The 11,965-nt window shown below is 31.4% G+C and overlaps 1 protein-coding gene across 3 annotated transcripts; it reads left to right on the forward strand.

Moving 5' to 3' along the window:
• The first annotated feature begins 1,101 nt into the window (after window positions 1–1,101).
• LOC111316958 (uncharacterized) lies at window positions 1,102–8,519 on the forward strand. Of its 3 annotated transcripts, XR_002693452.2 has the most exons (5): window positions 1,222–1,470; window positions 2,925–3,977; window positions 5,098–5,974; window positions 8,043–8,266; window positions 8,349–8,519. XR_002693452.2 is itself a non-coding variant. In XM_022919214.2 (4 exons), the coding sequence occupies exons 2-4, from the start codon at window positions 3,009–3,011 to the stop codon at window positions 8,087–8,089; spliced, it is 1,893 nt and encodes a 630-aa protein (XP_022774949.2). In that variant the 5' UTR covers window positions 1,102–1,470; window positions 2,925–3,008; the 3' UTR covers window positions 8,090–8,519. The 3 variants fall into 3 exon arrangements, 2 of the variants coding, with proteins under 2 accessions (XP_022774949.2, XP_022774951.2); XM_022919214.2 differs by having other exon boundaries at window positions 1,102–1,470; window positions 8,043–8,519; XM_022919216.2 differs by having other exon boundaries at window positions 1,228–1,470; window positions 3,028–3,977; window positions 8,043–8,519.
• The last annotated feature ends 3,446 nt before the right edge of the window (window positions 8,520–11,965 follow it).

An 11,965-nucleotide genomic window follows, 5' to 3' on the forward strand; every position in this document is an offset into this window, starting at 1 on the left:
GTTTGATCAGTTGAAGCAGAGAAAAGCTGTCGCCAATCCATACCTTTTTCCTTTGGCATCAATTCTACCGTGGCAATTCCTGTCATGTTCCCGAACCTTACATCCAACTCCTCTCTTCACTAGACCAACTTGAGCATCAAGACTCTGAATTTCTTCCTACGATCTAAATCCCTTTTCATTGGCAATTAGATTTGAAATCATTCCTGTTGATGAGCTACCCAATCAGTTCATGACACTGTCATCAATTCAAACAAACAACAATGGATTTGTTTAAGAAAATCACAATACAACAAGAATTTAAAAACTCCCACAAAGAAACAATCATTTTTATGCAATTTTCATGAGAAAATGATGAAGAATCCAAGGAGATCGTGGAAATCCCTAGCCCAAGAAAGAACATGCTAACGTTGTAAATTTCAATTAACGTCTTTATCAATTTTAATTTAGTATATATGCTAGTATTTTCTTTATCCTTCCTATCATTATTCGGGCAGTTTCAGGTTATCCGTTAAGCACGAAAGTAGTACTCGGAATGATTAAAATAAAAAAAAAATGTAATTGGATACGGAAATGGGGAGTGATATTTATTTTTATTAAATTTAATAATTTAAAATATGATATTATAATACATAAAAATATAATAAAAAATATAAAATATAATATAATTTAAAATATTAATAATTATATATAAAATTAATAAAATTAAAAAATATATTTTATATTTATATAAATTATAATACATACATTTTTGTAAAATATTATATAAATACATAAATTTTAATCAGTTACAAAACAAAAATATATAAATCGTGATATCTACCCTAATCAGTACCAGCATAAGGAGGACATTTTGAGTAATTTCACTTCCCCCATTATTTCAAAACGGTAATAAAAAAACCAGAGACAGGCGTGTAAGAAAATGGGACCATAGCCCACAATTAAAGAAGAAAATAATAATACAACCGGAAAAAGGAAATAATGCCAGGCCCATTTGAAAATAAAATCTTTTCCATATAATTTCCCCACGTGCTACACCTCAACAAACTCACCACTACCCAATCAAACCAATCTTAAATGCCATCTCAGTGAGACTAATAGCGCGTGTCCAAAAAATCGCGTGGGGAAGTGAATGCATTTTTAGGGAAAAAAGGAATTTCTCTATTGCATTAAAACAGTATTGTTTTTCTTTCCTTTTCATTTTGATTTTCAAGTTTTCATTACATGAGTAAGATCTTCTTCACTTTGCTATCAGAATCCAAAACCAAAAACAAAAAAAAAAAATAAAATCTAAATAAAACAAAAGCATCTCCTTAGTATCGGCTACCATAATCTCTCCAAGTATTTTTTTTTTTATTCCTTCCTCTTTAAGTTCTTGAAAGCTCACATTTTGAACAAAGAACTGAAAGCTCTACCACAGAAAAATTTAAGGAAAAGTCTTTTACTTTTTTGGCAGGAACTGATTCTTCCAAGGTATCATCTTTCTTTCTTTGTCTTTTTCTTTTTTTTGTTGTTGTTCATGTTTATGTCTGGGTTTGCCTTTTTTTTTGGTTCTAAAACTCATTTTTTTAAGTCATAGTGTGTTTCAGTGTACTCTTCTACTGTTTCAAAGGTTTGGTCTTTTACAGATATATTTTTGAAATAATAAATTCTGGGTTTTGTTTTTTCTTCACTGGATTGTTTGATTATTTGAGTACTTTTTCTTTATTTTTTTTGTTTAATGGGAATTTTGGATCTTAATTGAGAACTTGATGTGAATAAAAGCATTATACTTTAGATCCAATTGATTGCAAAATGTGGTAGCTGAGATCAGAATAAATTATGCTCTTTGTTTTGTTTAGGTCGTGTGTTCATTTTGTGCCTTGGAATTTGGGTTCAATTAAGATGTTACTGTCTTAATATTCTTGTTAACTGATTGAAATGATTTTGTAGCATATCATTTATTAGCTTAGACTTTAGACAAGTAATGGAGTTATTTTGATTTTGTTCAATTATTTTTTGTCTTCTTTTAATTGATATTGGAAGTGAATTACAAATGCTTAAACGTTATAGTTTGTAAGGGAAAAGAGTGAAAAGGAAATTAATCTTTTAATCTTTTTCCAGGAAATGAGTGTCTTAGTTTTCTTTTTTTTTTTTTTTTTTTTGTGTTTGTATTGTTTTCTGGATTGAATGTTCATTTGACTAATAAGAAAAAAGGTTCTTTTAGTTTCAAGAGCACCAGAATTTGGATATAATGTCAAATGATGCTAGTTGCCAAAGGAGCTGGTTTTGGTCATTATCACTTTAATAGGCTGAAAAAGACAAGCAATACATGTCACATGCCTATAGGCTATAACCCACTAGTTTTCGGAACTGTAGGTTGGGATGTATGTGAGATAAAATCTAGTAGACATCAGAGAAAGTGACAGAGTCATTTGTATTTAGAAATTAGGTAATTATCCCGAAGGGGATAACGCAAGCATTTAGAATTTGAAATTTTAACCAAGAAGTCATGATGGAATCTTGGGGATGGAAGAGTGGGATTTATGTGACGGCAAATGGCTGTAGGTCAAGCCCAGTGGACTTTCATGTGTAATTCAAAAAAACAAAAAAAGAAAGAAAGAAATTAGGTAATTGATTAAGAATGAATCAAAGTACGCAAACTTTCACTTTAAAAGAATTTAGAGTAATTTGTGGAAATAATGTGTAATTTTGGATCATTTGCAACTCTATCAACATGCTAAATTAGAACAAATAGTAATGGATTTGCTTTTTAATGAAACAATTTTCTAGGTTCATTATGATGGTTAGAAACACGGAGAACCATACCTGCCATTACCCGAGAGTCAAGCTCCTACGTCTTCTATTACTATTGCTGTAATGATGTTGTTTAAATAATTTCTTCCTTTGCAAGCTAGATGCTAATCTTATTCATCATTGTTATGCAGTGTTCAGGCTTTTCTATCTGATTTGCCATGTGGTAATGTATCTACTTGGTGCCTTATGAATCTTATGCCAATAACAATCTAATCATGGATAAGGTATCTACAGATTGTCCCTACCCAGGGTGCTTTTTCTGTGTCATGAAGGAAGGAAACCCTACTAAACGCAGAGCCAGTATTCTAAAGTTCTTTAGAGATCTTCCTTCACAAGATGATGATGGTCAAGTTCTTCCTATCAGTGGCCTTTGGAATACTGCCATGGCACATCCTAATGATCCTGAATTCATTGAGTTGGGGATTTTTGAATGCATGTCTGCACTAATATGGAAAGGTCTAAAGAATCGGCGCTGGCTTTCTCATGACCAAAATATATATATTCCTTATTATGCAGCACATATTATTGGATCCTACACCATGAATGTGGAAGAGTTCGCGGAAAGCGCTGTGCATGCTGGTGTAATTCCTCCTTTAGTTGAGCTTTTGAGAGGTAGGTTGACTTGGGTTGAACAAAGAGTGGCAGTGCGAGCTCTAGGACACTTGGCTACATATACGAGTACTTTTCCTGCTGTAGCAAGTCATGGAGAAATTCTTGAAGTCTCTATTCAGCTAGCAATGAGTTCACTGGAAATAGTTTACTCTCACTTTTACCAGTATGTTGATAGAAGGCTAAGTTATCACTGTGACCTGCTTACTCGTGGTATGGGTGGTGTTGAAATGGAGTCAAGGAAGGCTGAAGAATGGGCTAGTCAGCTGCAATGTTGGTCCCTTCAACTCATTAATTGCTTTGCTTTCAAGCCTGAGTTTCTTCCCAACATATGCAAACCTGAATTTCTTGCAAAACTACCAGGAATGTGGGGTGGACTTGTTAATGAAAACTCACCGGCTGGTATTGGTTTGTTAAGAACCATCTGTCATCATAAGCTTGGTAGGGGACCTGTTGCTAGCTGTCCTGGCATTATTGAAGCATTATGTAATATTGCTCGCTCATCTGATGATTGGCAATATATGGCTATTGATTGTCTTCTTTGGTTGCTTCAAGATCCAAGCACATCTCATAAGGTATATTCCTCTCATAACTGGGTGAGAAAATTTAATGTAAATTCCATACTGATGTAGAAGGCCTGAGACCTCTGTACTGCATTACTGCCACATTATTTACTGAGTCTCTCTTTGACAGTGCCCTCTATCCGTAACAGCTGATTCTATTCCTTCAATGGAATCTGAGCTAAATCATTGAGCATGCATGCTTCCCTAATTTAATTGGATTCCATATCACCTTTTCATCTTTTGGATGTTTATTTTGCGGAAAGTGAATTTGAACTCAATACCTCTTGAGGCAAGATATGGTTAATAGGATGATTTTTCCTATGCCAAATCCTCCTACTTATGAAAATCATCTTCACATTTACTCTTTTGCAGAATCATTATCATCTAATAAGCACATGCAGCCATCTAGATTGCTTTTGACAAAACGTCATTGGAGAATGAAAAGAAACAAGTTGAATTCTGAAATATTTGGGAAATAGTCCTTTCTTTTTTTGTTATAGAACATGTCTTTAAGCTTGATCTAAATCTAGGTTGCTTTTGACAAAAATGTCATTGGAGAATGAAAAGTAATAAATGGAATTCTGCAGCATTTGGGAAATCCTCCTTCCTTTTTCTGTTATCGAATATATGTCTTTAAGCTTGATCTAAATTGTCATGGAGATGTAATTCAGGGAAATAGTCCTTGTACGATCTTGCTTTACCTTGATTTCCCCTTTTCTGTGTCATGTCTCCTGCCAATGCAATCTAGGTAGTCAGAGTTATGCCCCCCATTTTTGGTGTTTGTAGTGTCCTTTTTTATCAGAATAAAAGAATCCTGATTCCCGACAGATAATAAAGCATGCAAATTTATATTGAAATTACTTAAGCCAGTGAAGAAGCACCCATGTCATGGTTGACTTGATGAAATTTTTCATTCATTCATGTATCATATATCTATTTTAATATCTAAAGTTAGAGCTCTACGCTCAACATAAGCTGTCAGCTGAAGTCCAAGAAAAGGTTTTAATATGTTGATACTACAATCTTTGGTAGAGAGCCTTATCTCAATAAGAAATTTTGCCACGTAATTCTTTGCCTTTTGTTTTGGAAGCTATGGTATTCTCTGTAGAACTCATCTTCGTTTATTATACAGGTGATAGATAAGGCAGTACCTGCCCTTGTAGACCTTGCAGAGATTACAACTCTGGGTGATCACAAAAAGCTTGGAGATTCCATTGTTAATGTTCTCCAGGAATGTACTCAATCACAAGGGATGGGACGCAGCTCTCTCAGTAACCGCTCAAAAGAACTGATTGAAGAACTATCGAGTTCCAGGCAGAGATTGAAGTGGGAAAAGAATATGCCAAAGGAGGATCTCCATATTAAACAGGCTGCTGCTTTAGTGGTCAAGCTTGAAGGAAACTCTCTTTTCTCATCAGGAAATATATCTGGAGCTGCATCAAAGTATTCAGAAGCATTATCATTGTGTCCAATGAGATCCAAGAAAGAGAGAGTTGTTCTCTACAGTAATCGAGCTCAGTGTCATCTTCTATTGCAGCAACCCTTGGCTGCCATAAGTGATGCTACACGTGCATTATGTATTCACAACCCACTAAACCGTCATGCCAAAAGCCTATGGAGAAGAGCTCAGGCTTATGACATGCTTGGTTTAGCTAAAGAGAGCTTGCTAGATGCCATTCTCTTCATAAATGAATGCTCTCAGTCAAATGACCCTGATCTCTCATCGAGGCAAAATAAGGTTCCTGACTATGCTGAACGATTAGTCAAGAAGCAAATGCGTGCAGCTTGGTTATTTAGAGAGGCAGCTATCAAACATGGGGGTGTGCACTGTGAGGGTGATGCAGGTGATATGTATGGCCAGGATACTGATGACTCTGAATGGGAGACAGCGAGTGAAAGCGATATAGGAAATGATGGAAGGGATGAAATGGGTGAGGAGGATGACGATGATAACGAATGGAAGAATGAAGATGATAGGAAAAATAAATATGAAAAACCCTCAATGAAAGGTAAAATTTAACATTTTAATATTGTATTAACTTTTATTGCATTTTGACATGTTTGGATGCTTGCATATGCTACCAATTAAACAGTAAAAAGTAATAAAATAATGATAGTAAAAGAAAGGAGAAATCTGTTTTTTATTCCTTTTCTGATTGCTGAATAGAAAGGAAGGTGGAAGGGGGCTGTTCACTAAAGAGCAAAATGATATCGACACCAGGTTGAATTTGACTGATGTGATTCAATTTTGGTTTATATTGCATTCTTTTAGGTTATTTAACAGTTATCTTGCAGATGTTGGGACATCCCACATAGGAGCCATACCTACCTTTAGAAAAGGAGGTTGCAAGTTTGAATCTCCTGCTAATACGTCTCTATTTCCTCTATTCTATATTCCTATTGCTAGTCAAACAAGCCAATTTGACCCAAGCTTGAGCTTGAGCTTGATAATTCCTACATCAGCTAAAGTCAAGCTTGCTTTTTTTTTTTTTTATTTTATAAATTATCCAAAAAAGAAACAAATAAGCTTGCCTTTTTTAAGCTCATATAAAACTTAATCTTGGCTTGAGGCCTTCAGCTCCATCATGATGAGCCATGCTGTTAGGCTTGCTCTTCTGTATTCGCTAGTTTTGTCATGTTTATTAACTCGTCAAAAGTTTTTTAACCTTTTTTCTTTCAATCTAATCCATCCTTCTTAGTTCTTCCCATATGGAGACAATCTTTTTGTTCCTTAGTTATGTTAACGACATGTGGTCGTTAGTTACTTTAGAGAGAAAAGGGGAATTGTATATGATAAAAAGTAATAAGTAAAAATAAAGTCCATTTGTTAAATTGCCATTTTCATGGGAGTGCTTCTTCCATCCTAGTTGCTTCATTCGACTCATACAATATATCTAATGGTTGTGAGCGGACAACATTTCACCTCTACTGGATTTGCTATGACTTTTTACTATCGTCCAACCATTACTGAGGCTTTTGCTTATTTTCAATACATGTGAGTGAATGTGTTGGTTGCAGGTCTTTGTATAGGTCTGGACTGCCTACCCTGCCTTCACCCATGACCTCAACTTTTCACCTAGAGTTTTGCTAAACCAGCTTTGACAGAATTGTTTCATCATTTATTACTTTTATGTTTGCATGTACAAGGGTATGGGATATTTGATGTTCTCAGCCGTGTGCTGCGGACATGAATGCAAGTGTTGGAGTGTTGACATGTACATATGACATCTGACTGGACATGTCAACGGTCAATAAATAAATATAGATAAGTATGTTTCAGTATTATTGTGCATATTTTATGTAAATAATGGTTGACGAACCTATCTAAATTTCGTTATTTGCCTTCTGTTATATTTTACAAAGGTCAGTTGATAATTCTATTATGCTAAAATTTAGTATCATCCTTACACATGAATTAAATAGACTTCTAGTCTAGAATTCATAGTCTGGCATAAGTGAAAAACAATAAAAACTATAGTCAAAGACTGAGACTTTGGTATTCTTCTCTTATTTGTTATATTTTCTTGTCTTCGCCGAATATACTTGACCTATATAAGGTCTAACAAGGCACATGCCTGCTTGTTGATCTTTTAACTTTCATATTTATGTGATCCTTTTTTTTTCCTTGGTAAAAGTCGGACTTTACTACCATGTTCAATATTAATCCACCCTTGCAGGCAAAAGGAGAAGAAAGAAAACACGAATTAATATATAGTGCTTGCAAATTCAGCCCTAACATCCCATGTCTTCCCAATCATGGGTTGAGGGTGCAGAAGAGTTGTAGTCTGCAATCAACCTACCACATATCGGCTACTTTAAGGCACCAGTAAACTGTGACAAACAAGCAATATTTTTTGTCTTTGTCAACTTTTTGGGTTTGAGGGGTTGAAAGATGTCCACTATCGAATAATTCATCTCAGGAGTGTTATATGTTTATTTTTTAGGAGATTATGATGTTTTAAATCTTGTCACCTTGAGCTATGATGAGTAGTTTGCATCATTCTCGCGCTTGATTAGTTTGCTAGCCATTTGTTGTTTTTGGCCTTTAACAATGCATTGTTTCCTTGACTTTCACAGATATAAAGCACGGGTTTAACATGCAGCTCACAGAAGATGAACCGTAAGTGTTTGAAGGACAAACAGCATAGATATTGACCAGTAGTGAACAAAAGCTACTATGATTTGGCATTTGTTATTTCATGTTCCAGAGCTATAGCCTAGTCGCATTTAAAGTTGGTCTTATGTCTAGCTCAGTGAAGAAGCAGCTTGGAAGGGAAGCTTTTCTTTGGTCATTGCTAGAGGTAAAACTTGTTTTACAAACATTTGTTATATGTTTTATGTTTTTCTTTTCTCCTGATTTGTTCTTGTTAATTTCAACTGTAGAAATTGACAGAGATTTTGAGTGTAGGGAACCGTTTTGTCTGGAGGGTGTGAAGCTTTGTGAGTGATCTTAAGATCTTTGTGTATATAAAACCCTAAAAGGTTTTTGGCACTGAACTATCATATTTGAATGATAATTGTGATATCTTATGATGGTTCGAATTTTTTCTTGTGCGAGGAAATTTTGGACGTTCATGCTAGCTAAAAGGATTATAAAAAGGGAACACCACTTTTGTATGACACGTCAGCACAGTTGCAACGGTCCATGTAAGCCCCAATGTTAGGAGAAATTATTATATAATCTTTTTTTACCTGAATTAATCAGACACAACCAGACCAACAGTTATGTTGTCTATTAGTAAAATGTTAAAAACTTTTAATTTCAATGATCATAGGCTCCAATCTTCGAAACCTCAAATATATATATAAATCAGACAACGATAATGAATACATGTTCAATTGACAACTTTTAATTATGTGTTGCACCTTGATTTGTCGAGTTTATGATTAACATGGTAGGAAGAGCTTATATAAACTTACTGGATTTGTGGAGCAATCATTCGGAGACATGCACGTGGAGCCAACCATGTCATTTGTTCAGGTTCATCTGCGAAATTAATTCCCATTCTCATGGGTTATTTTAGTAAAGAAACCTGTGACGTACACAATTAATATGATTTAATTTAATTGATTTATACAATTATTATCAAAAAATGATATCTAATTATTTTTAAATTTTATAAATAAATTTAAGAGATTATCACATACTTAACTATAATACGCCGTAGATCATTCACAAGGGTTCAATGAAATTTATCTGCAAACACGATTTAGTGTTGTGAAAATCCTTTCCCTACTGTAACTGGTCACCGAATGAAGTCTTATAAATAAGATTATAAACCTTTATTTTATGAAATGTAATATTGTAATCTTATATCTTATAATTAAGTAAAAGGCAAAAAATCAAACAAACCTATGAATAAAAATTTAATAATCATTCAAGTTTTTGTCATTTTGTTGCAATCAATTAAATTCTTAAATACTTATTTTCATCAATTAAATCCTTTTTAAATGAATTTATTAACAGTCAACATTCATTTTTATTAAATTAAGTACTTAATTAAGATAAAAATAAATGTTTAATAGTTAATTAGATAAAAATAAATATTTAAAAATTTAACTGATTTGAAATAAAAAATTTAAATCTTAATTAATTGCAAAAAATAAAAAACTTAAATAATTGTAAAAAATTTGTTCGAAATGTTTTTTAACCTTTTGTCAGAAAAATAAAAGTTCTTATATCTTACTGTGGTTTTAATTTGAAAGGTTTGAAAATGAATTTAGCTTGGGAAAGTACATTAGACTTTATTAAGTTAGCCAGTACAAAAACGTGGAGAGCCGTGCTTTTGTTTCTTTCCTGCTAAAATTTAAAATATGGAAGCTTTAATTAAGAATCTAAATTCCAAGCTTAGGAGTCTGTCATATAGGAGTAAGGGCCATTTTTGGGAACCAATTCCATTTTTGTTTTTTTTTGTATTTTCCAGAAATTGATACTATACTAGGATTATTATCTCCCAACTGCCTAATTTCGCTTTTAATTGAAGATGGGAACGTCTAACCAAAAATTTTCAACTGCCTCCCAAGCGAAAACAAAAACAATTCCATTCCCAAAGCCTCCCAAGCAACCCAAACAACTGCTATCCCTGTTGACCCATTGGTTATCGCGCTTTCCGCCCAACTTGGTGCCGTGAAACTCTTTTCTTTTCAGGATATATATATATATATATATATTGTTATAAAAAAATAAATACTCTGTAATTTGAGATAAAATAAAAGATTCTTTGGGATAGATTTGAACCGAAACGTTATTAAATATCATACTTTAACAATATTTTTATAAATTAATTAAATTGTTAACAAAAAATTTTGTTATTTTCATTTTCTTATTTATATAAATAATAAAAAAATTATTCGTATCAAATTCAAGACTTGATTTTTTGTGTTTTTTCTAATTATTTTTGTTTTTTTTTATTTTTCATGTATTTTATTAATTTAAATATCGAAATACATTTTAAAATCATTTTTGACACTATTAAATTTTTTTTTTGTGATAGATCAAGATCTTCAATTGTCATATCAAACATTACATTAATAAAAATAAAATTATTATTAATTTAATAATGAAATTGTAAAATAAAAAATAGGTTTTTTTTTTCATATTCCCGTAATTAAAACTTTAATAGAGTTTTCCTACTTTGTTATTATATTTATTGACAGTAAAAAAAATATGTTTACTTTAAGATTCCATTTGACTTGAAAACAAAAATAAAAAAATAAAATTTAAATTTATAATAACACCAAAAAATAACCAAAATAATGAATAATTTTATTTATTTGAAAATATAGTAATTTTCTTTTAAAAATTAAGAACCAAAACAATTTCCATTTTAGGTTTCTCTTCGCTGTTATCAACAAACTAAACCTTAAAAATGAAAAAAAAATTACTGCATGTTTGGCATAGGGGGGGAATGGCATGGGAAAGTAAAATATTACCTATTTTTATATCGAAATTTTTATATTATATTTATTTTTATATTTATATTTAATGAATATTTTAAATTTATTTTTATAATTATTTAATAGATATGAATAATCTCATAATTTTTTAAAAAAAGTAAAATCCAAAATTTATACTTTTAGTTTTTTTATTTTTACCTTATAAATTTAGATAATTTTTTTATAAATATATATTAATATATATTTTTAATAAAATTAAATTAATTTAAAATAATAATTTATATTATTTAATAAAAATATATTTATTAAATATATATAATATAGGTATGAAATAAATGTGTTATTATTCATTTTTATCTTTATATTTAATTAAAATTTAAAATTATTCACATTCTCATCTTTATTTTTATAATATAATATTTATTTTTATCTCTTTCTTCATTTAAATATAAAAATTAAAAATTTCATTAAATATAAATAAAATTAACATCAGACATGCTAGACCCAATTGCCCTCAATCGTCTGCCAAACATACTTCTACAATAAAAGAAGGTAACAATTGAAGCTCGAAAGGAAGAAAATGTGAGGACATTATTTCAACATTTTGGTCAAATCCAACGTTGATATGATGGATCCATGCCATAATTGTAAAGATACGACAATGACTTTTATCTGATCATTTAATTTAATTATTGATGCATATTTAAAAAAAAATTAAAATTAAATATCTTATCCTCAATTTAAAAAATATGCATTGTTGCTTTACGTCATTTTTTGAAAAATAACGTGCAGTTGTGTACTTCAGTGCATTGGCCCTCATAAAATTTAATTTTATATTTGATTATGTCTTTTCAAATTATTATATTTAATTACAGAGGTTAGTGGTTGACTATAAATAAATAAAATGGCCCCCACCAAAATTCATGCTATAATGTATGGCCAGCAATTTTTGGTGACCGCTACGTTGAAATTTTGGGTGAATTAAAAAATATTTCTAGTTACTTCCAAAAACATTGAAAAAAAAAAAAAAAGAGATGACAACGATGACGAAAAATGTGAAAAATGTATTTTTATAAAATTATAAATATAAGTAGAAATTGTAA

The sequence above is a fragment of the Durio zibethinus genome, chromosome 24 (assembly GCF_047325235.1).
Source record: "Durio zibethinus cultivar Kanyao isolate XHJ-2024 chromosome 24, ASM4732523v1, whole genome shotgun sequence".
Lineage (NCBI taxonomy): Eukaryota > Viridiplantae > Streptophyta > Magnoliopsida > Malvales > Malvaceae > Durio > Durio zibethinus.